General features: G+C 40.3%; 1 protein-coding gene across 2 annotated transcripts in view; it reads left to right on the forward strand.

Annotated features, from left to right (window-relative positions):
- CLIC5 (chloride intracellular channel 5) overlaps positions 1-26112 on the forward strand; it is an 82610-nt gene that overhangs the window by 1853 nt on the left and 54645 nt on the right. Inside the window, exons 2-4 of one of the 2 annotated variants that reach the window (XM_064650740.1) lie at positions 350-418; positions 1108-1905; positions 3218-4221. In XM_064650740.1, the coding sequence (XP_064506810.1) occupies positions 3700-4221 (522 nt within the window). In that variant the 5' untranslated portion in view covers positions 350-418; positions 1108-1905; positions 3218-3699. Of the gene's footprint in view, positions 1-349; positions 419-1107; positions 1906-3217; positions 4222-21047; positions 21419-26112 lie in introns of those variants that run through there. The other variant, XM_064650741.1, reaches the window with a different exon arrangement.

Below are 26112 nucleotides of genomic sequence, written 5' to 3' on the forward strand. Positions count from 1 at the left end.
GCTTTAGGGGTCTGACATTCTTGTTACTTTTCCTTCTTTCCGCCCTTCTCTTCCACTCTGGAGGCGAGGGCTAACTGACTTTAGCAATGCAGGAATTTCTTCTGCTTGTCGTTTTAAAATAAGTCCAAGGTGGGGATGCTGATTTCTGTCAGGGTGACAGGGTGAACAGATAAAGTTTCAGTAGTACCTTCAGTAGTCTGATTTTAACATGCTGTTCTCAATGTGCCAGGGCCCTTATTGTATCTGCTCTCCTTCAAATAAGATCAAGTTGTCTAAGTGAACAACTTAAATACCAGTAAATGTCTGTGTGTATTAGAGCTGCTGAACTGATCTCTGTGTTTCTCTGCAGAGTGAACCTGGCAGTTGTTTACATTCCTAGTGTGAGTTTTGATGTCCATTTGTGGGCTTCTAAATGTAGGTGAGTCCCAACTTTGCTGTCTAAACAGACATATCTGTTTTAGGGACCACTGTTGACTGGGTTTTGCAGTAATAATACTCTCCAGAGTATACTTAATTTCCTTTGGATGTAATTATTTCCATCTCTTTTTATTACATACTTTGAGGTACCCATTGCTGTCCGTTGGACTGTAGAAAGAATCAGTGATTTGCTTACTCGAGGTACTGGACACTAACAGAACTGTAACTTGTGTCTTATGTATGCTAACTGGAGTTGTAGTCATGTCAGCTCTGGTATGTCTTGCTTTAAAAAGATAAAGGTTAGAGTAAAAATGGAAATTCAGTCATAAAGTAAAAAATAAACCTTGAAAACGAGGAGTTCTGTTGTTCATGTTCTTTGTCCCTATATGAATTTTGCTACTTATGGTTTTTGTGGTTCTTCATGTTTCTGCAAAGCCAGTAACCAGTGTTACCAATGGCTCATGTGGGACTGGATGGTACAGACACTGGTCCATGACACAACCGGGATTGCAGAACTAACACCATGAAGTGTTGCTATTACTAACTTCCACATTAAGTCAATGCCTTCTCGATTTGGGAGCAGAGGAATTTAGGGAATGGATGAAATTGGTGATCTCTGCTTTGTTTAGTTATGCCGAGATCTTTTTCTGCTCTCCTGCCTCATACCACTTCTCTCTCACTTCTGTGCAGGACAGAAATCCCATTTTACCAGGCACATGTGCACACAGCACCTCTGTTCAGTTCCTTTGCTGGAGCAGAGCATTTTTGGCTGGGGAATAGGCAGGGAGCACCACTGGACGCAGGGGAGCAGGTCAGGACACCACTGTCCCAGGTCATGGTGTGGGAGCCTCAGCTTGGATCTTGTTTGTTATCCCATAACTTTTGAATTGTAATGCAAAAACTGTTCTGTCTTCCCTGAAAATGAAAAGTAAGGGCTGTAAACCAGCAGAGGGTTCATGTAATGTGATGTGAAATGCATCTGATTTTCAGTTGGGTAAATTCTTAAGTGTGGTCAGGTTTCCCCTGGGGCCTTATCACTCTGTCACAAGAGTGACATCGGGATCTTGGAGCTGGCTGATATTTTTTTTTTTGCTCTTGGAGTGGGGCAGAGGAAAGAAGGACTTGGGTAATTCATGATAAAGAAATCCACATCAACTGTATTTATTTATTTTTAAATAATACTCATGTTACACTCTTATTCCTTGGTTTACTTGTGATATTTTAAACCCTCCAGCAGGTGCTGCTGCGTCCTGCAAATGTCATCTTCGTGAAGGGGAAAAAAACCCAGTAGTTTAATTTAATACAACTTTGTTTAGTGCCATGAATATTTCTGTGTTCTCTTTTCTTCCTCAAGCTATTTACCAGCAGAGTTACTAAGGAGTGAGTTTTTATGATCCCAGCGTATTTAACCCTGCAAGTAAAAAGAGGTTGAAGATCAGTGGGAGTTGCTGATCAAGGTCATGCTCAGAGCAAGTTGAACAGTCACAGGTAGAAATATGTTTGTCTTTCTACAAAAAATGAAGAAATCCAAGTGTTTTCTTAAAAGTGTAAAAAATATTCATTGAAAAAAGTGAAGTTATTTAGTCGGCTCATTGGTTTTCCCAAGTTTCTTGAACTTTAGTGACTTAGGCTCTTGACCTTAAATCAGTCTTATCTCTAGCCTGGTCTTGAATGCAAGAATTTTACAATACAGATTACACACCACATTTCAGAATCTCTGATTTAGGATTTCCATGTGAAGAATTGTGTCTGAGTTACATACACAAAATGTAAAAAGTAGATGTGCTGTGTCCTGTTTGCTGATGGACCACTTGTGCCAGGCAGGAATTTGTGGGTAGGAATAATTGAAATTAGACCTTCAAGATATCCTTGAAGTTCTTGAGTTACATCAGGCCAGAAATGCATCCATGATTAAGAGATCTCACTGTTCTCTGATACTTACCTGCATCTTGTGCTGTACAATCACTGTGATTAAATTTGGTTGTTACTATGATCCTGGCACTTTTCAGGTTATCTGGGAGCCTTAGAAGGTGGATCCAAGTTTAATAAGATGAAATATTGGTTTGCTTTTGATATTTAATTTTAGTAGTAATCTAAACTGTTCAGTATAAGAGTAAACTTGTTAACAACCATAAATCCCAGGCAGGGAGCACCTGCTATTCTACTGCGTGAAACAGCACGTCTTCCCTTGGTTGCTCCGTTTGGGGTGGATGGAATTACCATCTTTCTCTCTCACCTCTCCTCTGTGTTTCTTTAAGAAATCCAACCTGGCTGTGGCAGTTGTCTCTCAGAAAGTTACACGGATGGGTCAGGAGGAAAATACCTTTATTTTTCCTTTTGGCTTAAACCCAAAAGGTTAAATATAATTAGATTATAAGAATTCTTGTCATAATCTACATAATCCAGATGTAGTAAACATTGAGATAAAAAGCCTTTAGTCAGTAAGGTCTAAGTTCTCATGACTTTAATAAATGGATAACTTAATAATTTGATAAATTCAGGTTTGGATCTTTGGGGAGTTTCAGCTCCATTGAATTCAGTTTCTCTGGAATGTGTATCTCTCCTAGGAGGGCAGTTCATTTTATGCTGATGCTGGCAGAATTAATCTATTTTAGATTCTGTGCAGTGTAGTGTGTCTCTCTAGAGAAAAGGAACTGCATAGACAAGGAGGCAAATTAGATTGCAAAAGTTTGTTATGACATGGAGATACATAATGTAAATGTGATTATAATTAATCAACGCATTAAGTGTATTAATAATAGCTGATACTTATTCAGTGCTTTCTTTTCCTACATTGCAGGGCAGCTCACAAGACTTTTTAGAGTTTTGGCCCTGGTTTATAGATGAGAGGAGGAAATTGCTAAATGTAAAGTGTGTGGTCCCCAAAGTGAGTCAGTGGCAAAGCTGGAAAGAGTTAAAATTTACCACTTTATATTTTTTTTTATTTGTAGTTTTTTATAAACGATCATCATTTGTTGATGATGTTGTGAGTAACCACTGAAATGTTGCAAATGATTGTGAAGAACAACTGATTACAGCTCCTGAGATACCATTCCCAGCAGTGAGATCAACAAAGGGGTTAAAAGTGAGATAGGCCTATCTTTTACTTGATTCAAAGCTCTCAGTAAATGATTGTTGGAGCTCTGCCACGTATAACAGAGCATTTAGAAAGCACGCCACAGACTCTGCTTCCTCCTGAGGAGAGCTTGTCTGTCAACATCTCACTTTAATTGTAGTCTTTTAAGGTACCAGCAGGCAGGCAAATCTCACCAGCCAGCAGTCATGGAAGATCCAGTCTTTACCAACGTCAGTGAAAATGTTAATGACACCAGTGTCTGTGAGGTCTCAGACTCTGAGGAAGACAAAGGGAGTCATCTTTATTATCATGTCCGTAAAGATTCAGCATCTCCTTCTTCCATCGCTAATATCCCAGAGAACATGAATGGTAGTCAAGAGAACCCAGAAGATAACTGTAGTAATTCTGTGGCCTCTCAGCATGGAGATGATGGAGAAGATGATTCTTCATTTCGCCATGGTGCTGGAGAAGATGATTCTTCATCTCACTCTGGTGCTGGAGAAGACCACCCATACCAGCAGATGGATCTGATGAGCCCAGCTCTGGAAGAGAAACATGTAGAGGTCACGATGCTTGAGAGCAACCTTCATTTTCCTCCGGATTTCCAGTCGCATCTGAGACAGAGCACTTTTTCTGACTCTTCAACTTCCCTCAAGTTTCCCCTTAAGAATAACTCTGGAGAAACTAACAACTTTCAGGAAGATTTTGAGATTTACATTTTTGTAAAGGTAAGAAATTGGGTGCTCCTAAGCAGACTCTAGTTTTAACCCCCAAATCAATGTGTGTGTCCTCCAAATCAGGGAAATACCCTACCCACTGCTTTGTTCCAATTCTGCTGCCTGTGTGCTGCAGGGATCCAGTCCCTTCACTTACCTCTTGCATCTTAAGGCACAGAAAGAGGTGATTTGTGTTGTGTGGAGGTGCCTGAGATTTCTTCATTTTGAGTGGAATTATGGTGAAAGTATTCTGATTGTTGCTGCAATTAATTTATTCTGTGAAATCTCCCTGCTGTTACAGCTAGACTGCTACTACTTGAACTAGTTTAGTTGATCCAGTTGAGCTGTCCCTGCATTTCACTTTCTATCTAGTAGCTGAGGGCTCAAAAGTGATAGTTATTAATGCTATGAAGAAAACTGAATATACAGTTTAAGTGGAGATCATGCCTGAAAGAAATCTTTCTTTTATTTCTTTCAATATTTAAATTAATGTATTTCTGTGATTTGTTGGATTAATCTATTTCTGTGACAATTTCAACATGTACTTCTCAATAATTTCCAGTTAGGTATAAATTACTGAAGGGGCTTTCACATTTTCTCTAACCTTATAAAGTAATATGTACGTTTCAAAACTGTAAACACCTGTGTTCTTGAATAAACATTATGTTTCCCATCATAAAAGCACTTGTACTTAACTATTCCCAAAAAAGTTCCTTCTTTTTAACTACATAAGAAATAAACATTTAAGGTCTTGTTTCCTTTGAATAGGATGACACACCATGAGCATCATACTCTGTTATTTCAAGAGAAGTCTCATGAAGCTTCTCACTTTTTGACATAAATAATATTATCAGTATCTGTTCCTCAGTTCCATGGGGCCTTAGAAGCAGGAGAACAGATTTTGTTACCACACATAGTAAGAATGTCTTTACATAGTCATTATTTGGTTAGTTTAGTTCATTGAAGCAAGAACACACAATAAATTTTTTGTCCTGATTTCTGTGGAAGTGGGCTGTGAGAGCCATGTGTGAGGGCCCTTGCCCTTTTTGTTACCTTCACAGTCCTTACACTGCGTGACTCTCTGAAGCAGCACCTCTCCTATTTATTTCTGTGACTGGATCATGGTCATTGCTAAAAGTATGTTAATTACATGGTCAAAGTAAGACCTGTGGTGTTAGTTCTAGCTCATATCTCTGCATGCAGTCCTGCATGTGTCTGTTAAAAGTTGCAGCAATTGAGTATATTTTGTTAGCATCTGTATGGTGTAAGCAAACTGAATGTTGTATTTTGGCTTTAAAATCATCTATATTCCTTATTCTTTTGTGTTCCTCTTGTTTCAAAATTATAATGTCTTCTTTTTCTATGGATAAAATAAGAAATGGATGCAGCTGCTCCCATTCAAGCAGAGTTGTTTGGGTTAATCTGAATTTCTGAAGAGTGAGAAGAGGGGCATTTTGAAAAGAACTGTCATGGAGAAGGTCTGAGGACGTCCTTTTCCTTGCCTCTGTGTGCAGAGTACCTGATTATCCCATAAAGGAGCTTATCAGCTATTCTAGAGAGACAGGCACACTTTGTGCTCTCTTCACTTGCCAAACATAAGCACCTGGTGCCTTTGAGACGTCCTTGAATCCCAAGGCATCCTTACCTGGCTGGAAAATGAAACATGAGGCTCTCAGATGATCCATGCTGTGATCCCAATGGGCAGGGCATTGGATACTGTTGGGTGTGTGGCTGAACTGAACTCCTGTGCCAGTGTTTTACTCCATGAGAAACTGATGACATATGATTTTTGGCTTTTGTCTTTTTCTTTCTTTCTGGTATCAAGGTAATAAAGCAGTAACTCCCTGGAGTGCAGATCCAGCTTTGCTCTTTTTAATTACCTAGATAGCAAAAGTCAGCCTATAAAATGGAAGGTCACAGATATATAGCAGGAGTAGTGAAATACCTGAGGGCTGTTACTTCTTGCACGTTGAACCAATATCTCAGTTGTGTCAATAAATATTACTCACAGATGGTTCCCTTCTTGTACAGTCTCTAGTTCACCTGGGGCCAGTGTTGCTCTGAAATTGGGTTCATCTTCTGGATTTGCTCTTTTCTGCAGACACCAACAGGGACAGCAGGATCTTTTGCTGTGGGACAATAGTGGTCATGACAGTTCTGGCACTATTTTTTCCTTCCTTTGCTTGTAGCACTAATAAATCTCTGTGGGTGGCTGGAAATGTGAGTGTCAGAGGTCACTGCTGACTAAAAACCAGAGAAAGTGGGAAAATTAAATGGTTTCTAACTTATGAGTGCAGCTGGCTAGAATAGAAATTTAACTTCATCAGGATATTGTAAGTGCTGTTACATTAAGATCATAATTTCAGTCAGACTAGATAATCTTTACAGTAGTCCATTCTGTTAGACACCAAGAAAATGTTTAAATCATCTTTCACTGTTTATCAGTACTTGGACACTTGCACACTTGGTTACTATGTCACATAGCAGACTAGTTCAGGATGTGCCATAAGTCAGAAAAGGAATTCCCTGTACCTTTAACAGCAGAACGTAGCATGTCCCAACATGGAGATGTTTGTGTGAATCCAGCAAGTCCAGGCTTGTCACAGCCACAATAATGCCCTTTCAATAACACTGTAATTTCTTCAAACAAAAGCCTTTGCAATTTGAGCAGAAATATGACGGACACACAGGCTGTGCTCCTGAGTGCACAGGACAGCCTGGCCTAATCAGAGCTCTGAGGTCCAGCCTTCTCACTTGTACACTCTGTTTCCCTGTTGAGCAGCATGTTTGTTCTGAAGGTTTAGATTTCTTTGAAAATTTTAACTTTTTTTTTTTCTTGAAGCTTGAGTTGTTATTTAAACAATTGTCCTCCTATTTTCTTTTCAGAAGAAAATTATTGCCCTTCTGGTTTATTGATGACCTGAGACTGACTACAGCTTTGTACAAATGTACTCATTTGTGCCATAAGAGCAGAGTTCCCAAGCAAACGGAGGTAATTCTTTACCTGAGCAATAAACAGCTTGTGTTATGCAAAAAATACTAATGTATTACAGTGGTTCAGCACCATGAACCTGCATGTTGGATCACTGCACTGGAGTAACATAGTTATGGATGCTGGAGGGCACGTCTGGAGATCATCTGGTCCAGTCCCTTACTCAGAGCAGGATCACCTAGAGCAGGTTGCTCAAGGCTATGTCTGGGCAGGTTTTCAACATTTTCAAAGATGAAGAATCCACAGTTTCTCTGTGCAGCCATTACAGTGTCCTAGCCTTATGGTAAAGATGTGTTTTCCTATGTCTAAGTGGAATTTCTCATAGCTCAGTTTGTGCTCATTGCCTCCTGTCCTTTCCGTGGATACCAGTGCTTAAGAATGCTGTTTTAAGAAAGATATTGCTTTTAACTTCTGTCTACATCAGAAATTAAACTTTTAGGGGTTTCCACTGGGATTATTGCATGCTTTAGTAAAATTTCTTTAGGTCAATGGTAGGGAAAGAAAGGACATTTCTGGTTTTCCAACAAGATGCTTCCCACTCCCTTGTTTCCAAGTCAGGAAGATCTGAGGATTCTAACTTGCTGGCAGAACCCTGTTCTAGCTCCCCACTGACACACAAAGTAGAGCTGAATGACAGACCATGTTTTTCGTAGGATTAATTGTTGTATCACTGCAAAAATCACGCTCCTTCCCATTGAGTTGGCTTTTCTCTTGTTTTATGGAGCCTGTTGGTATCTGTTGAGAAAATTTTGTCAAGAAATGTGTATTAGTAGGTTAGAACATGAAGTTACAGAACACAGATAATTTTTAGCTTGTATTATTTGCAGAGAGCAGAACCACATAGATGTCCAGTCATAAGTTAGTGGTTAAACTGGTGCTTTGCTGAGCAGAAGTGAACATTTTGTAGAAGATGAAAAGTAAAAGAATCCCCAGCATAGATGAACTTTTGTAGCTTCCAGTAGGACAACTTGCAGGGGGGTCAGATAAAGGGTGATGATGAGAGTATAAGTTTTTCAAATTTTCCACGACTACATTCATAATCTACAGAGTAAAACAACCATATTTGCAATTTTGGGCTGGTAGATATTTGCAAGCACAACTGGGTGTCCAAATACCTTTTAGCAATGCAAACCAGGTGGTATTTTAATTGACTCCAACAGAGCACATGAAGATAGTATTAAGCCATTTCTTCTGCAATGAGGTTTGCAGGTAGTAAAATGAGTTCAGGCTGAAGCCAGGTGGCAGGTGTAACTCTCTATATATACATAAAGTTATAGTAGTTTGGCTTTTAGGACATTTTAGCTTTTCAAAATATTTTTTATAATAAATCTAATGGAAGTAAGCAAATATTATTTTGGTCTTATGAATAAGCTTAGAGAAAGGTTGAATGATTCATAATCCACCTTTTAAATAGTTTTAACTGATCAACTTCAGCAAGGAAAAGATCCAAGAACTATTTTTTGGAGTTTTCCAGTCTTGGCAGATTTACAGACCAAGATGCAGCATGCTGAAGTTGACACTTGCACAGCAGGAAATTACTCATAGAGAGCCAATGTTCCTAATGTGATATCTTTTTTTATAATTATAATTAAATTAATGGTTAATTACTCCTTCAAATAGTCTTGAGAGAGCTTAAAAGTACAATTAAGTATAGAAATATATCTGGAATATCAAGTGATAAGATGTGTCCTCCTGCTCTCAATCTTATCCAGACTATCCCTAACAGACTCTTCTTTGGAAACATTCAGTGATGCCAATTCAGTGCTTCTGCCAATTAGCCTCTGTCAGTGCTTAATTGTTGTCCTGAGAAAAACATTTTCCTTTATTAAAATTCTGCTGCTCTGAATTATGCTATTTTTCTTTTTAATAGATAACTCCTTTACATATATAGAACACAGATACCAAAAGTCCTTCAGTTCCTTCAGCTTTCCTTCATGCTTGAGTTATCATTTCTAAATGTTGTGTGGTTTGGTGTGTTGTGGTTTGTTTTAGGGTTTTGTTTGGTTTTTTTGGTGGGGTGGGTTTTGTTAGTTTGGTTTTGGTTTTGGTTTTGTTTGGTTTTGTTGTTTTTTTGTTGGTTTTGTTTTGGTTTGGTTTTTGTGTTTTGGTTTGGGTTTTTTTACCTTTTCTAGTCTTTTTCCAGTTAATTTATATAAATCTTAAGCTCCAGTTTTCAGATACAGGTAGTGTATATAGCATTGCCAATAAAAATTACTACAGCAAGTGCATCTTTAATGCATTATTTGTCCAACTCTCTAGTCAGGACACTTTATCTGCTGTATTGTAGCATATTTTTGAATTCTTTGGCATTTATAAGGTTCATCTAGCCCTGGTGTTTTCCCAATAAATGCTTCTGTAAGGGTGTTGACCATTTATTATTTGCCCATGTGCAAGTAAGTGTAATGCAGTAGTATTGCACAGTTTGCAGCTGCTGCTTGACTTTTAGAGTATTAGGTTATTCTCCTGTGAGAATTTAGGTTTCTCCTAGTGGTGTGATTGGACTCTGATGACTCGTCACTGAAAACAGCATGAGTTTGGAGTCAGACAAGTGCTGTGATATAAATCCAGTGTGAGGGACACCATTGCCAGGTGAGGGACACCATTGCTTTTGCTCTACTAACTCAGAAAACAGAGATACATCTCCACATCTCCACATGCTGTGCAGACACAGCGTGGCTTCATGGCTCCCCCTGTCACGGATAGGAGACTGGTAATCTCTTAAGTCATAAACCTAATAGTTATGTAATCTTATTTCTGAGGAGAAAAACTGTGTTGTAGGTCTCTTCACAGCTGGATTTCTGCCTACCCGAATTACTCTGTGTGTGTGTGTGTGTGTGTGTGTGTGAAAAGATTAGCGAGTGGCCGTTTGGTTACAGATAACATCCAGTTCCCCGACTATCAGTCATGAACAGGACATGTGTTTTAGCAGCAGGGCAGAACAGTTTGCTTAATCTTTTGGTTACAAAGGGCAAAAGGTCTTGCTTCTGACCCTTGCTGGGTCTGTGGCTCATTCAGGCACCTTTTCTGCCTGTGGGAAGGTCCATGAATCAATTTTCAGGTGACAGTCCCGTGCCACCCTCAGCGTGTGGCTCCAGTCGTGGCGGTGGCCGGGCACAGCGCAGTAGCATAGCAACAGCTTCAGAATACAGACCTGGATTACCTAGGAAATTGCTCCTGCACAGTGATTGCAGCAATGGCAAATACAATGTAAATATATGTAGGTCATACTTAGGAAAAATTAAAACAGGATTTATTGACTCATTTATCTTTCCATGTATTTTCCTTTTTGTGATGCTTTCTTTGATGTTCTGAAAACAAGATTGTTATCCCAGCTTGGAATGTTCTTTTCCTTTTAAACATCTCAGTGCCTACATTTTAGGATTAGAAAATGTTTGGATTTGTGGATTGATTACTTCCTTGCTGCCCACGAAAACTTATCTCTGTAGTTAATACTGTTATGTCATCTGTTAAATGGATTCTGTCCAATACAGAGCAATATATATTATTTCTGATTGCTTATTGCAGAAGTATCTAAAAAGCAGCTCCACTGAGACTGATGTTTACATACACAAAATAATACATAATCCCTGCAGAGCAACTGGTAATGATATATGGAAATTATTTTGGAGTCTGCAAAAGGAAAGCAGCTTTTCTGCTCTGCTCTTTGTTTTCTTCAGATATCAAGGGTCAGATTTGACTTACCCAACTTAAGGTGTGTCTGTAAGCCATTAACTACATCTCTGCAGGATGTCTAGGCTCCTTTTGCAATAAAAATCTATTTAAAATAGCTCAATGGGATGTTAATTCTGGTGACGAAGTGCAGGCATCAGCTGTAGGGTGAGGTTAGTTGTTCAGTAGACTCCATTCATTGTATGGAGTAGGGGCTTAACTCAGTTTTCCAGTGATGGTTTAGATGTCTTAAGGCTTCCTTCCTGGCCTCCAGCTGCCTCTGCAGAAGGCCACAGGTCTCCCATAGATCCTTTCTCATACATATTTACAGATTTCCTCAGCTATCCTAGGTCCTTTCAGTGCTGCTGCCTATCTTTGTTAGCCAGAAATGTCGTTAGAAATTCTTCCTAATTTTAATATCTATTAGCTATGAAATTTCCAGATAAATACTGGAGAAAATAATTCAGGAATACTGAATTTCATAGAGTAGATTTGTTGAGCCAAGAGTCCTTTTTTTAGCTTTTCGTTTGTTTGGTTGGTTTTTTTTGATACCACACTGTGATTCAGGCATGGTGAGTAGCCTTTCTTGCACATTTCATGGGCTCTTCCACAGGGCATCAAGAAGTGCCCTTAAAAATGAAGACAGCACTCATATCCCAGTTGTTTAAAAAAAAAGTAAGTTGTCCAAGAGCTCAGTGCTGCAGCGTGCTGAATGCTCTGATGCTTATCCCTGAAACGAATAAACCACATGCCTAATGTTTTAGCATAAAATAACTTTAACTCACATTTTTCTCAATAATTTAAAATTAATAAAATTATGTTTCTACTTAAATACTTGATTGCTTTGGGATAAGGAGGAATAGAAAGAACTTCTCTTAATAAGCTGGGGAATCTTTACAGAAGAATCATAGTAGGGAAGAATCACAATGTTTAAATTAAAGAGGAAGTTAAATCATAGAATCATAGAATGGTTTCTGTTGGAAGGGACCTGAAAGATCATCCAGTTCCAACCTCCCTGTCATGGGAAGGGACACCTCTCACTAGATCAGGTTGCTCTAAAACCCATCCAACAAGGCCTTGAACACTTTCAAGGATGGGACATCCACAACTTCCCTGGACAACCTGTTCCAGTGCCTCACCACCCTCACAGTAAAGAATTTCTTCCTAATATCTAATCTAAACCTACTCTGTCAGGCTGAAGCCATTCCCCCTTGTCCTGTCACTACATGCTCTTGTAAATAGTCTCTCTCCATCTTTCTTGTAGCCCCTCTGGTACTGGAAGACCACCATTAGGTCACCCTGGCTAATGGGGAACTCTGATCACCTGATAAATCTGGCCAGATAACATCTGAGAACAAGCATCTTTCTTACTTGTGGAAGTGATTCAGCTGCTGGGACACGTTAGAGGCCTGATCCTGAGAAAAGCAGCAGTTGGAGGTTTGGCAGGATACCCCAGGGCATCTAACAAGGCCCTTGAGGACTGTGTCTGAACAGGTCTAACCCCACCATCAATTGCTCAGAGCCTAAAGTTACTACGAGGTCATATTTCCATGAAAATATGCTAAACAAATATACTGGAGAAAAGTCCAGTATCAAAAATCTGTTATACACCATGTGGCCTATTTTCAGGAGGCACCAGTCTGTCCTCCCTTTCTTTGGCAAGCACATGGATTTGTAAATATCAGCAGTAAGTAGTTTCAAGTTACATAGTGCATAGTTACACACTGACAAAAAAAAAAGAACACCTTTGTAACAACCATACAGATTGTTTTATGTATATCACACTGCAGGACTGCATGCTTTAATGGATTTTATGAGGCACCTTAAATTTACTGATTTTCAGCAGATATAGGCAGGATGCTTATCTGTTAAATCAGTAACTTCACCGTGGTCCGAACTATTCACGTAACTCGGTGTTTGTGCTTTAATGAGCCCTTATAACGAACGGCAGAAGCGCAGAGCAGCAAATTCAGTCATTTGGCTCCTCCCTGTGAGATTGCTGAGAGTGAAGTTTGGACGGAGCAAGAGTTTCTTGCCGGCATCGAGCGTGGATTGGCCCCGACACCACGGCTGATAACAGCTAAAAATAGCACCGGTATAAAAGCCCGGCCAGCGGCTCAGCTGCCCTGGCATTCCCTCCTCGACTGCCAGCCAGGGAGGAGACCGTGTTCTCCAAGTCCCTGCAAAATATGTGACCAAAGAACACCCTGCTGTCTAATCCCACTTAACAATTAACTTATGAAGTCAAGACACACACCGGACTGTGTGACTCATGGGCACAGTAATGAAGGTATAGGAAAAGAAAAAGACACAAATTGAAGGTCAGATTTTCCAAGCAAGTTTTCGAATCACAGCATGGCAGGTGGGCTGGTGGAATGTCTTTGGAAGTGTGCTTGCAGAATATCTGTGGTTCTGTGTACAAGAATGTCATAATATACTCATAATATAATCACCTGTATGGGGAGCATACTCTGTGACGATGGAATTCTGAACACTTGGAAAAACAAACATGTTTTCATTTGACAATGGTTTGACTAAGCTGGCATTGAGGAGTTCAGAAGTCTATTCTTAGCTTGCTGTTGATTCTGGGGAAATCGGGTCACTTCCTTGCATTTCTGTTCCCTTTCAAGCACTGCCTGTCTTCTGCTTTAAGCTGTAGGCTGGGGGATCAGTGACTTCAGTGCCCGAGTGCATTGTAAGATAAACCTTTGGGTATCTGAAGCACTCTAGATGAATAAAGAAGTCTCCCCTTTTTAAGTCTGGCAAAAGTTACGCTGAATTGAAAACAGGATGTAATCAGTGAAAGCATTAGGAAGTCTTAAAAATCAGCAGCATTATCAGCCCTATCAATAGCAAACTATTCCCACATGTATTACTTGAGTTGCTCTGAGTCCTCCTCTGTGATTTTGTCAAGCTTTGCACACTGAAGTTTGTATGTGTGGATTCCCCTTCATTTTAGTTACAGTATTTTATTTTTTTCTGGTTTATAATAATACAGTGAAAGGTTTATAATATCTTACAAGATTGACAGATGACCTGGCTAAATTGCCTTCAGTTTTGATTTTATATGCTTAATTTTCTGAAAAGTTCACTTATAAGGACATTCAATTACCTTTTATTTTATTGTCTTAGTTGCTCAATGTCTCATGGCAAACAAGATAATTGCAGAGCATGTTGCTTAGTAGTTCTGTAGCCTTTCTCTGGTCCAGAGACCTGGCATTGACAGGGGTGGCAGAAACCCCCACAACTGACTTGTGTGATATAGATGGATATCAGAGCTGAGAGGAGTCAATCCTTACAACACATTTAACTTTCTCCTTCTGAACTCTTTGCTTTTCCTCTTGGAAGGTCAATTTGCTGTGTTTACATGTAGCAAAGAGCTAACTGGAGAATCTCTTATTGGTGCCATCCTCTGCAGGGGAATTTAGGCTCTTTCTCAACATAATGAGATACCTTTATATGTATTTATTAATTAGTCTGGCATCAAATCTTACTTGATGCTTGGCTAGAAAGGGGCTGAAGTTGCTAATGAGTAAAGGGCTCCATGTCTCATCAGCACTTTTCTAACTGATGTAGGTCCTAGTCCCTTTGCTACAGAATTGTACCATAGTCATCATCAAGGTCAGAACACTGAGACTGCAAAGAGGACCCTGGAGCTTTGACATTCCAGTGTTTTATGAGGTTGCCTCCAGGTATTGCAGTCAGTGACAAAGCGTCCACACCTTCCTTAGAGAAGTGATACCTGCTACATGCTCTGTGAAAATTTTGTGACTTTGAGAAAAGATAAAACATTTTTGGAAAATCTTCCATTTAAGAAGAAAAAAACCTTATGTCTTTCTAGTTAAGACTACCCTGTGTTCTCAATTCTCACGGACTTAAACAAGACCCCATTGCTATTGAAACTGTGCTCAAAGCTGAATTTTACACTAAGATTTCCTTTCAGTTTTAAGCCAAGCTCTCTAAAAATGGTCACTACCATCTCTCTCTGTGGTCTGTGAAATCCTAATAACCTGTGCATGGTGGTCACCAGCAAAAATCTGCTAATGTGTGAGTATTCACATCTGTGAAGGAGTAAGAGGACACTGTAAGAGGAGTTCACATCTGTGCTTAACTAACCACCTTCCTCCAATTCATCCTTGTTGTCTGAATTACCTCTTCAGTGAAAAGCATCCTCAAGCAAAGAAAAACTAAAATGAGATATCACCAAGTCAACATCAGGTGCTTCAAGACGTTGAACTCTTATGTTGAAGTTCATAAGACGGAAAAAAAGAGCAAACAACTCACTATTCATTTCATAACAACTTACGGTGATGCACTAAGGCAAGTGAGCTGGCAAACTTTGTGGAAACTTTATCACAGAAGAAGTACCAAAAGGTAAAATGAAAAATGAATGAGGGCAATTTTCCAAGGAGAACTAAAGAGTTCTCCAGTTCACTGTACGGCCAGCTGCATTAACCCAGGAGCACAGCACTGCCACTGACCAGGTGGACCATATGCAGAGGTTAAACTTTGCTCCACAGAGAGATGTAAGGATGTTGATCCCTGCTATTTCACATTGATCAAGCATAAGTTTATCAGGGAGCCAAAAGCCCGAGGCCCTTTTTTAAAGCCAAATAGTACATACACCACAGAGGATCCTGAAATCCAGTGTGCAGATCCATGCACATAACCTGCTGTGCAGGTACTGATGCCAATATGTGAACCCATGGGAATTAGCCTCAGTCATGAGCAATTTCAAACTGAGTTGTTAAAGGCTTCATCTTTTAGACATAATGTGCATCAGAATGTAGAAAGTAATTTCTGCTCTCAGCCAAATTGTTTGCTAAACAAGAGTGTGAAACACAAATGTATCCAATGAAATCAGCAGCAACTGTGCATTATTTGGCCTTATTTACTGTGAGAAATTGAAACCTACCCTGAGATCTGCATGGGCTGTACACGTCATTTTGAACACTTTCTGTAAATAATAATTCATAAATTGGGATTGGAGTAGTGTGTTGTGTGCTGGTCTTTACTTTGGGGGGATTTAATCCTAGTTTGCATGTACATGCTTCAAATCCTAATTAATTTAGACTTGGTTTATGACAAGAAGCATACCAAGAAGTGAACAGAAATAATCTAAATAGGGACTTGCACTATGAACTCTTGCAAATTAAGAGAGGGATAGGCACTAGTTACTCTGTTGCAGACTTGTAAGTAAAAATCATGTTATTTTAGTTCTATGACAGCAGTGAGTCAACAATAATGTGTACATCACCCTTACCTGGTGCTGTTTTTCTTCATCATGCTTAACAGCATGGAGGATTTATTTTGAAAAGCGAGGGCTGAGGATTTCTACATTCCTCCTTTCATCAGTTACATTATCCATATAGCCCACAGTTTGGGACAATCTGTAATGCTCTCCATTGTATCCCCTACAATACCACTTTCCAGAGCAGTCTCAGTCCTCGTTGGAAGTATCTTTTGTTTTTAATTGAAATGGCAGTTTTGGAATGATAGTAAAACAGAGGAATACACTGCTGCCCTCTAGAAGCCTCTTCACTGAATGCAGCATTAGGAGATGATTTTGTACCTTTTTAGTTGCCACTTCCTTATGAATGGATACCTGTGGCTGTCTCAGTGCAAGGACTGAGATAATTATCCATAATGAAATCCCTTTTCACACTGAACAGCAGCAGGTTTTTCTCTTAAAAGTGTTAATGCTTACTAATGTTACAGCAAAGTCTGGTACTGCATCCATGTGAAAACATAATTATATTTAAAAATAGCTTCATGCTTTTGGAATAGCACTTACTATGCAGAACTCCAGTCTGAGCTGATCCCAGTGATCTGCTTTTCTGTTAAAGAGAAGAGTTTCAGCCAGAGACCTTTAGAGCTAAAATAATGCATTTTCATAATAAGATAAAGGAGAGCTACTGTAGATCATGGCTGTGATGGATTCTTAAAGTCTGGGTTATAGAGTGGGTTATCTCCAATTTGTCAGTTAATGGACTGCAAAGTTTTCTGGCCTAGGTTTTGCCACCCCATCCCGTCTCTTGGGACATTCAGGCTGCACAGCTGTTGTATCACTTGATGTCTTTTGTTCTATGCCCTTGAGTGTGGGACAATTTATAAGAAGGGAAAAAATCCCAGTTCTTCCAGCAAACCAACAGACTTTGAGGTACTGTATGTCTCTGAAGTTGAGGGAAAATATCTGCTTGCCCAACCTTGGCATGAGGCTGATGAGAAGGGCTTTGTACATCCTTGCATGTCTTGTACATCTGTGAAGGGGAACATTCTGTCTGGTCCCAAATATCTGAGACAAATCCTTTTAATTTTTCTGAAGATCAATCAAGAAATTCATAGTGACACACTGTAATTCAACTGTAAACTAAAATGATTGGATTGATTCACTGGAGTTGTTAACTTGTTAAGTAATTAGCATGTCAAAGCTACAAGAATGCAATAAATGCAATTGCAAATTGCCAGTAATTGGGAACTGAACCTGGGAGAGATATTTTCATAACCAACTCAAACATGCTGGGTTCGTACCTGGTTATGCTTAGGTGTGGGGTTTTTGGCAACTAAGCAGTTAAATAATTTCCAGGTAAAATCATAGCCCCAAATACCATTTACTGCAGCTGCACTAAGTTTTTACTTCTTTTCATCACAATGATGAAAAACATTGCCTGTGTTGTATAAAACTTGTAATACCCTGCTCTTATGGAATGAGCTGGATGGAAGCATTGGGAGATGGATATGCTTTGTGCCTTGATCCGTCTTGGTAACTTAGCGGCCTGCTGGAGAACTGCATGATAGAATTACATTCTGGATGCTTGGCCTCTGATTCACCCCCTCGGGACAAATCTTTGCTGGAAGTGAAGCTTGGATCAGGCCTGTGAAAGCTGATAGTGCGTCAGTTCACCTACAATAGGCCTTATGTGGAGATGTCGCTTTTCCTTTTCCGAAGCTGTTCTCTTTTTTTATTAATGGGATGACGTGCTCATATTCATTTATATATCTCATAAAACCTCAAACTATAATGGCTTGGCTTATGAGGAATTCATAATTCAGTGTCTAATGTTCTTGTGTGTAACTCAAAGCCTCTGCTGCTTCTGACTTGTGAGAAAATGATAGCCCAAACTAAGCAACTTATTCTTTACAGTAAAATGAGAGTGTACTAATTATTTATCAGTATCTTACCCTTAATTTGGCCAAAGAAAGAGCTGATTTCATAATACAAAGCAGAGCTGTGTAGGCAGTAAAAATCATTATAGTCAAAGAGGTTCCACCCAGATGTAAGCGATAAGTCAGTTTTATATGACAGAAAAGCAGTAAATTCATGAATAGATTCCTAAAGTAGTGCATATATATATATATATATATTCTCTCCTACTCACTGATTTCTACAATGTTTATCCTAAATTCAGCTTTCAGAATCTCTTTTTTTTTTTTTTAAAAAAAAAAAGCACTATATGAACAAGGACTCTGTCTTGTTTGGTATCTTCTAGGGATTCCATAGGGAGATTTTTGAAAGTTAGCATTTTTTTGAGGTGGGCTGAGTTATTCTCTCTATGGATACCTAAAAGCATAGCTGGAACACCAGATGTGTGGTATTCAGTCTACAGCTTCTGTAGCTTCTGAGCATCCCATATCAAGTCCTGGGGCAAGGAATGAGAGCAAGGTGATGCCTTATGGGTGAAAATGGATGGAGAAGGGTCTTCCAGGGGCACCATTGTCCAGAATCACCTTGAACCAGGTGTGATCTGACCCTTCCCTGCAGTATTTTATATCTGGGTCAGGATGAAACTGCTTCAGGGTATCTTAGCTCCTTTTCTCTGTATTGCACAGTTTCCATTCTGCTTTGCTGAGCCTCAGCACAATAATCTTTGTCTGCAAACTAATTATAACACACCACTAAACCCAGACAGTAATTAGGAGGGAAGGATTTAAATGTTTTGACACGATGAGTCTCTACTGAAATTGCTACACTTAGAGTTTAACTTTCACAAGTGCAAGGCACGCACAACTTCTGAAGTGGGAGATGGCACGTGCATAGAAATCAGGCACTACAGCTACAGATTTCTTTTACTTAATAATTACAGGAGAATTTGTCTGACCATTATGTGTTTATCTTGTTGCCCTGGGTTCTTTTTATTACTCGTGGAAAAAGTTAGACACTTCTAGGGCACAATTTTTCATTCCAAAATAGACATCTAAATAGGTCACATGCATTATGTCTTGTAAGTGCCAATATCTCGAAAGTTGATTTTATTTCAACATTTTGATTTAGCATTAGCAGCATTAACTCCTTTACTATGCTCACAGCTGGCAGTGTTTTCCCTTCCAGAGCCAATATATATGCTCTGTGATATAAATTGTTCAAAGCACTTGCCTATATCAAAACAGTGTTTTCAATGAGGCTGGAGCTACAGGTAACTTCAGTCAACATGACCCACTTCCCATTATTTCCAAGGAAACCTCATTAAAGGGATATTACATCATCATGGGGTGCTAAAGCAAAACAATTTTTCAGCAAACCCCAAAGTCTTATAATTGTATAGTTGATAATACATTATTTAGGGATGCATTTTAAGAGATATGGTGACTACACTTAAGTTTTTGGCAGACTTTTATAACTGTAATGCATAATTACAATGCAATGATTCTTTCTGCCACATGTAAGTACACTTAGCCCATGCCCTTGGAAGCTTGCCTGTAGGCCTAAGAGTAATCATACTATATATGTTTGGTAATTAATGTGTCTAGTCCAAAAATTACATGTAGAAATTTGAAATCAAAGGAGTAATAACACTTAATTCTCTTACAGTTAACCTTCCAGTTATTTGAATGAGTGCTAATTAGATCTAAAAACCATAAGCACACTTTTACAGTAATTATAATGTTGATTATGTTGTAATTATGGTTGCAACAGCATAATGAGATTTACTTGTTAACCATTTCAGTCCTTCACGGAGTGCACACAAAGCAGCTGCTTGGGGAAATTCCCATAGAGCTTATCCAAAGGGCCATGGAGATCATGGCTGTGACTGCTCTGGACCTGTGTTAAATGCCTAGAGGTCATGGAGGGAACTAGAGATCATCACAAAAGCACACAGCTAAGAGCACTTTCAGGAAAGGCAAGTGTTTGATCATGTCAAAACCATCCCCCAAATGCCTCTCTGGGTCAGAAGGGGAAGGTAAAACTGCTCATGTCCAGCAGCTCGAGCTGCCAACAGCCTGTGAGCTGGTCCCAAAACAGAATCAAGGGACAGCACTGCAGGAAGGGGCTTCCCGAGGGCAGGAGGACATGAAGGGATGAGGAGGAGGTCCCACTACCCCCTTTGCCTCTGCCCATTGTCCCCTCCTGTGCCAGCACTCCCTTCCTCCATGCCTTTTGGCTGTGTCAGGCCTTTCTATCCTGTGCCACCTCATGCTTAGGGTTGCTGTGTGGTGACCTCTGAGTCACGCAAGGAATGCAGGGTAAAGGAAGGGAGTAGAGATGACAATATGTCAGCAGCAGGCTGAGGCCTTTGGAACTGTTCGTCCATGCTCCACCCCAGTGAATCATCGCTCTCCTGTCCCCCCTCTACAACCAGCATCCCGAGGGACATGCTGAGAAATAGTTATGGGTCCCAAACATTCCCGTTCCTCTGCTCCTGAACTCCGTCAACAGTGCTGGCACCACAGGTGCTTCTCTCACCTGAGTATTGAGTTCTGGTTTCTGTGCCCCTTTGTATCACACACATGAGGAGTTTTGCTGAGGCAAAACTCTGCTTTTCTGCACACCCCTTGTACCGATGCCACGGCCAATGCACAGGCTCTTTTTTTCCTTACTGTTCTTAGCAATAACAATATTAGGATTTTGAACAGCTCGGAGCAGGACAAACACCCCTCAGAAAAGCAGGAAAAAACATCACTGCTGCTTAAAGCAATGAAACCAGGCTTGCTGCAGAACTTCCTTCTTCCCTGTCCCTGGTGCTCCCAGCTGTAGAATAAAGGAAGGGAACGACAGAAATGCTGAAAACGGGGAAGACCAGAATTGTTTGCTCTGAGACTGATCCTACCATAGGTACCAGAAACTTGCCTCCTCCCCTGTGGGTTAACTCCACCCTCTTTTTTATGCTCTGGGCGATTTTGTCTCCTCCCCTGTGAGTTAACCCCACCCTCTTTTTTTATGCTCTGGGCTATTTTGGGCAGGCAGCAAGGACTGCAGCTCTGACAGATGAGGATACTGTACCAGAGCACAGCAGCACTTGTTGCTCTGAAGAACTACACAACTGTAACAGGGACTGCTTCTCTGCTGCCTGCCTTTTTTAAATTATTATTAATTTATTAACCTGCAAACTTGTTTTCTCCACTGCTTTTGAGCTTTATCATAATAACAAATGATATTTTAAGAGCTTTGTGAGAACAGTTTGAAAGGGAAACTCACCCGCTGTGCAGTTGAAACCTCCTTTTGCCACTTAATAGAGGGAGATCAGCTGGTGGCGTTGGGGGTGAAAAATGACAGACTCTGTTGCTGCTAACGGGGAAGGAAAGGACCCTGAAATCGAGCTCTTTGTGAAGGTAAGTTGTGCTGTGAACTGGACACTGGTGTGACTCTCGGATCAGCTCAGCTTCTACTGAATAATCAAACTTTAATTTTCTGACACTGAGCTGAAGTGGTGCTTTGACAGCCTGTTATCTGTTGCACACACGCTTACACTGCTTTCTTCTTCGTAACATTAGAATTAGGTAATGTTGTGAAGGGAAAGTCAGAGTTCCTGTATTTTATTGTTAATTCTCTCCTCATGCGTTTGTTCTGTTATTCTTAGCCTGCTGCCTGCAATTACTGTGTCCTAACTTTAGACTTGAGGCTGTAGACTTCAGGTTTTCCACTATGAATCCTGACTGCCTTCTCCATTTTTGGGAAGAGCTGAGGAGTACCATGATTTGGTACCTCAGCAGACGCTGTAAGGTCTCAAATGCTGGTGGACCATAAAACAGTAAGGATTGAGATAAGGTGTCAGTTTTCTGATTATTTCTTGCAATACTTTCTTTTTTCTAAAGCAGTAAAAACTGAATCAGTTTTTACTTTTGGTTTCCTCAGCCTGAAGCTCATTCTGATTTTATAAAAGGGTAACTGAGAACAGAAAGTGATTTAATGAATATATAGAAAAATGAGCACACCTGTTATATGGTAAGGTTTCAGAATGTTTCAAGTTGGGTATGACTTGCTCTTTGGCTATGAAAATCTTACCGTTCAAATCAGTGGCACAGTTCAAACCCATGACACATACAACCTTATTAATAGCAAATTTTGTGCAAGCTCTGTCCCAGTGAAGGGCTCAGATTTTTGGTGTTCAGAGTATGTTTTAAAGCCTTTACACACATTGAAGCTGAAATCCACTATGCCCATGTAAAATCATGAAATCATAGAATCATAGAATGGCTGGGTTGGAAGGGACCTTAAAGACCATCTCCTTCCAACTCCCTGCCATGATCAGTGACACCTTCCACTAGACTATGTTGCTCAAAGCCTCATCTAGCTGGTCTGGAACAGTAGCAGGTGTTTGGTCTCTTCAAGCCTAAACCATCCCTATAAATCAATGGGATTTTTATTAATATGTGGAAGTTACCTCAGACCCTTTGCAAACAGTACTGAATGATTAGGAAAGCAAATTCCAACTCCGCCCTTCTGTCAAGTTGAGGGTACATAATTGCTTTTTACTCCCTGATGGATGTTTTGGGGCTGTAAGTTGAAATGTCAGCCACATCCATGATGTGTATACACGGCTTCTTCACACGTCTTTCAAAACCAGTCAGTTCAGGTGCAGCTGTTCTGACCGAGCCAGCAGTGAGGTCTTTTTCCCTAGCAAACAGATTTTACAAGAATTTCTGGTTCATTAATGCCCAGCGGATCCTTCGTGCAGAGCTTAATGTATTAAAATGGACCTCCATGGGTCCTACAGCCAGACACCTCACCTCTGGTGTCTAGAAACAAGTTATTTCTACCACAATGAGTTTAATGCAGACATTTATGGGCTAAAAAATAGGTTGGAGGGGTTCTTTGGTACTCTATGTCATCACAAGTGTCAAACCTTTAGCTACTGATTTGTCTTAGTGCCCACACTATTTTACTGAGGCTGATATGGATCTTTGTGATATGTGGTTCCTTGACTGCATCAGCTGTTAAAGTGAAGGTCATTGCCCAGATTCATTGTGTGAAGTTCTGGATCCATAAGATACTGGAAAAAATGAGCACTGCATTAAACTGAGCCATCACCTGAAGATTTATAACTCCAGAAGGAACATTTTTAGTAATGTGACTTCCTGCATAATGCATATTACAGAATTGCATAGAGACTCTCACATAAAACTCATAATTTGCAGAGCTGAAGCAGAAGAATTAATGGATATCTTCCTGGAGACTTTCCATTTAAAGTGAAAAATTGCAATTCTTGATGTTTTGGAAAGGTGCCACTAATTTAATTAGAAGTTTAGAAGGTTGTATAGTAACACATGTAAGCAGAGTATTAAATTATACAGCTCAGAAGTTGTAAAATAAAAAAGAGAAGAACATCCAAAGGAGAGATGAGTGGAAAGCTGAAAAACAGGAGCATGTAAGAGAATCATGAACAGGTGACAACTTTTCTGGAGCATGAATTTGAACAGAATAGGATATTATTAAGGGAAAATAAACAGGAAGGCTGATCCAGGAGAGAATCTGCAAAGGAGAAGGCACTTCTTCTGTCTGTCTTAAGGCTGGAAAGAAGAACAGAAAAGTGCAACTTCTGGACGAGTATGAGATAATGGGACAAATGGCAAATCTAATATACTAGACCAGACTTGAGGCGAGTTTTAATAGCAGAGGATGTTGGGAGCAATGAGAAATTCATCATTTGATTTTTGTGGAATTAATACTTAAGGGAAAGAATTCTGTGCTGCATCCTTGGATGAATGCACAGCCAGAAAACACAGAGTTCAGTGAGAAAATGTAGGGCAGTAGATGTGGCATGGAGGAAACAGTCTTCCACAAGCACAAATAAACCAGAAAGGGCTGTTTTTCTCCAGCAAAAGAATCTCTAATAAAAACAGTTTCTGTCTCAGGTTAAAAAAAGAAAGGTGTTACACAATTGCTCTATTTCCCTTTTTTATTTAACAACCAGGAGCACAGGAGCCTCAGAAAGACAAGCAGAGAGCTGGTTGTAAACAAAAGAGCTGTGCTGTAACCTAATGCAGGTTGGCTCAGGATGTCCTGAGCCCGCAGACAGGCTGGGCACCACCAGGACACAACTGAGCTGCCGTGGCAGAGACAGGTTAAGTGGTTATCACACCTGTTTGTTACCATCCCCTTTGATTTCACTCTTTTTCTAACAGTGCCATAACCTGGATCTGTGAGATTTTTTTTTTTTTTTGTGAACAAGTGTTTGTTCTTGCAAGATGCCTGGTTGAGAGGTAACCACCCCAAATCTGGGGCAGGACACGAGATGGATGGTGAGAGTGGGCAGAGCTGAGGAGCGGTGAGGTCTGCCACCACCTTGATCACATGGGCAGTTCATGTAAGCAGGGTTTTACTGAACACTGAAACTCTACAGCAGCAATTCCCTCTCTAAACTTGTTTGACAGGGAATTGGAAGAGGCTGCCAGAGAAAAAAGCTTGATACGCAGCAGCGCGAGACGCTGGCGGCAGCAGCTCTGGGGAAGTGAACATCAGGAGGTTGTGCTTGCTCTGTGCTTAACCCAGCTTGCTGTAACTCAGGGTAATTTTAATTCTTTGTGTGCTGGAGAAGCAAAGTGCTTCTGCATAAATGACATCCCAATGGAAGGTATATTTAGGTTTTCTTGGCGATCTGACACCTGTATACGTGAACGTAATGACTAAACTGAAATTGTGCTCTTTTTGCATGCAGTAACAAAATTAAAATCCATAGGAGAGGACAACAGAACTTTTGTGGCTTTTTTCTATTTGCAGTGGAAATAGGTGTTTGGATGTACGTTCCTTGCCCTTCAGGATTAGAGTAGTGCCTAATATTTAGAAAGTTACTTTGAAAGGAGGTATGTTGTACGCATGGAAAACAGAACATAATGCAAAGAAAACTGTCTATTTGCATCTCTCGGAATAAGCGCAGTCTAGAAAGCAAAAAAACCACACAAATGGGCCTAAGTGCTTCTCATTGTAAAAGTCTTCCTGCTTTAGAAACACTCTATAACAAGATATATCTTAATCCATATTTCTGATAATGAAAAGATGGTGGTATCATCATTAATATCAATGGATGGTATCAATGGATTAATATAAAGGATATGTTCATCAGTATCCTGGGCTGCATCAAAAGCAGTGTGAGCAGCCGGTTGAAGGAGGGTATTCTGCCCCTCTGCTGTGCTCTTACGAGACCCCACCTGGAGTGCTGCATCCAGCTCTGGGGTCCTTAGCATAAGAAAGACCTGGTTCTGTTGGAATGAGAGTCCAGAAGTGGCCACTAAGTTTACCATAGGGCTGGAGCACTTCTGCTATGGAGACAGGCTGAGAGTTGGGGTTGTTGAGCTTGGAGAAGGGAAGGCTCTGGAGAGACCTTAGAGCCCCTTCCAGAGCTTTAAGACGCTCCAAGGGAGCTGAAGAGGGCCTTTTGACTAGGGCATGTAGTGATATGACAATGGGAAATGGCTTTAAATAGAAAGAGGGCAGATTTAGATTGGACAAAATGCTTTACTGTGAGGGTGGTGAGGCCCTGGCATAGGTTACCTAGAGAAGTTGTGACTGCCCCATCTCTGGAAATGTTCAAGGCCACTTTGGATGGGGATTGGAGATACCTGGTCTGATGGAAAATGTCCCCGCCCGTGGCAGGAGGTTGGAATGAGATGATCTGTAAACACATTCCTGTCTGCCAGCTGAAGACGTGAAGTTCTAAATGCATTGAACGCTCTCATCCTTTTCCTCCCATTTGGAGCTGAGCATTGTGTGTGACCAGGCACAGTGCTGGGGTGTTTGCAGTGTCCCAGGGATATGGTACCAGCCAAGGGAGAGTTCAAGGACTGTCAGCATCCCAGTATTTGTAGGGCCCCTTGCGGTCATTCCCTGTTACAGGATGATCACAAAGAAAAGAGGTTAGTCCTGGAATGGTCCTGATCTCCTGAAGCAGCAAACACACATACAAGGAACCTGTGAGCCCTTTGTGATCCAGCATTTAATTTCGGGGATTTTCAGGGGCCTGTTACGATTGTGTTTAAAAGCAATGGCAAGATTTAGCACCAAACTTCCTCTCCCTAAATGAATGGGT

Source organism: Pseudopipra pipra, chromosome 3 (genome assembly GCF_036250125.1).
Source record: "Pseudopipra pipra isolate bDixPip1 chromosome 3, bDixPip1.hap1, whole genome shotgun sequence".
NCBI lineage: Eukaryota > Metazoa > Chordata > Aves > Passeriformes > Pipridae > Pseudopipra > Pseudopipra pipra.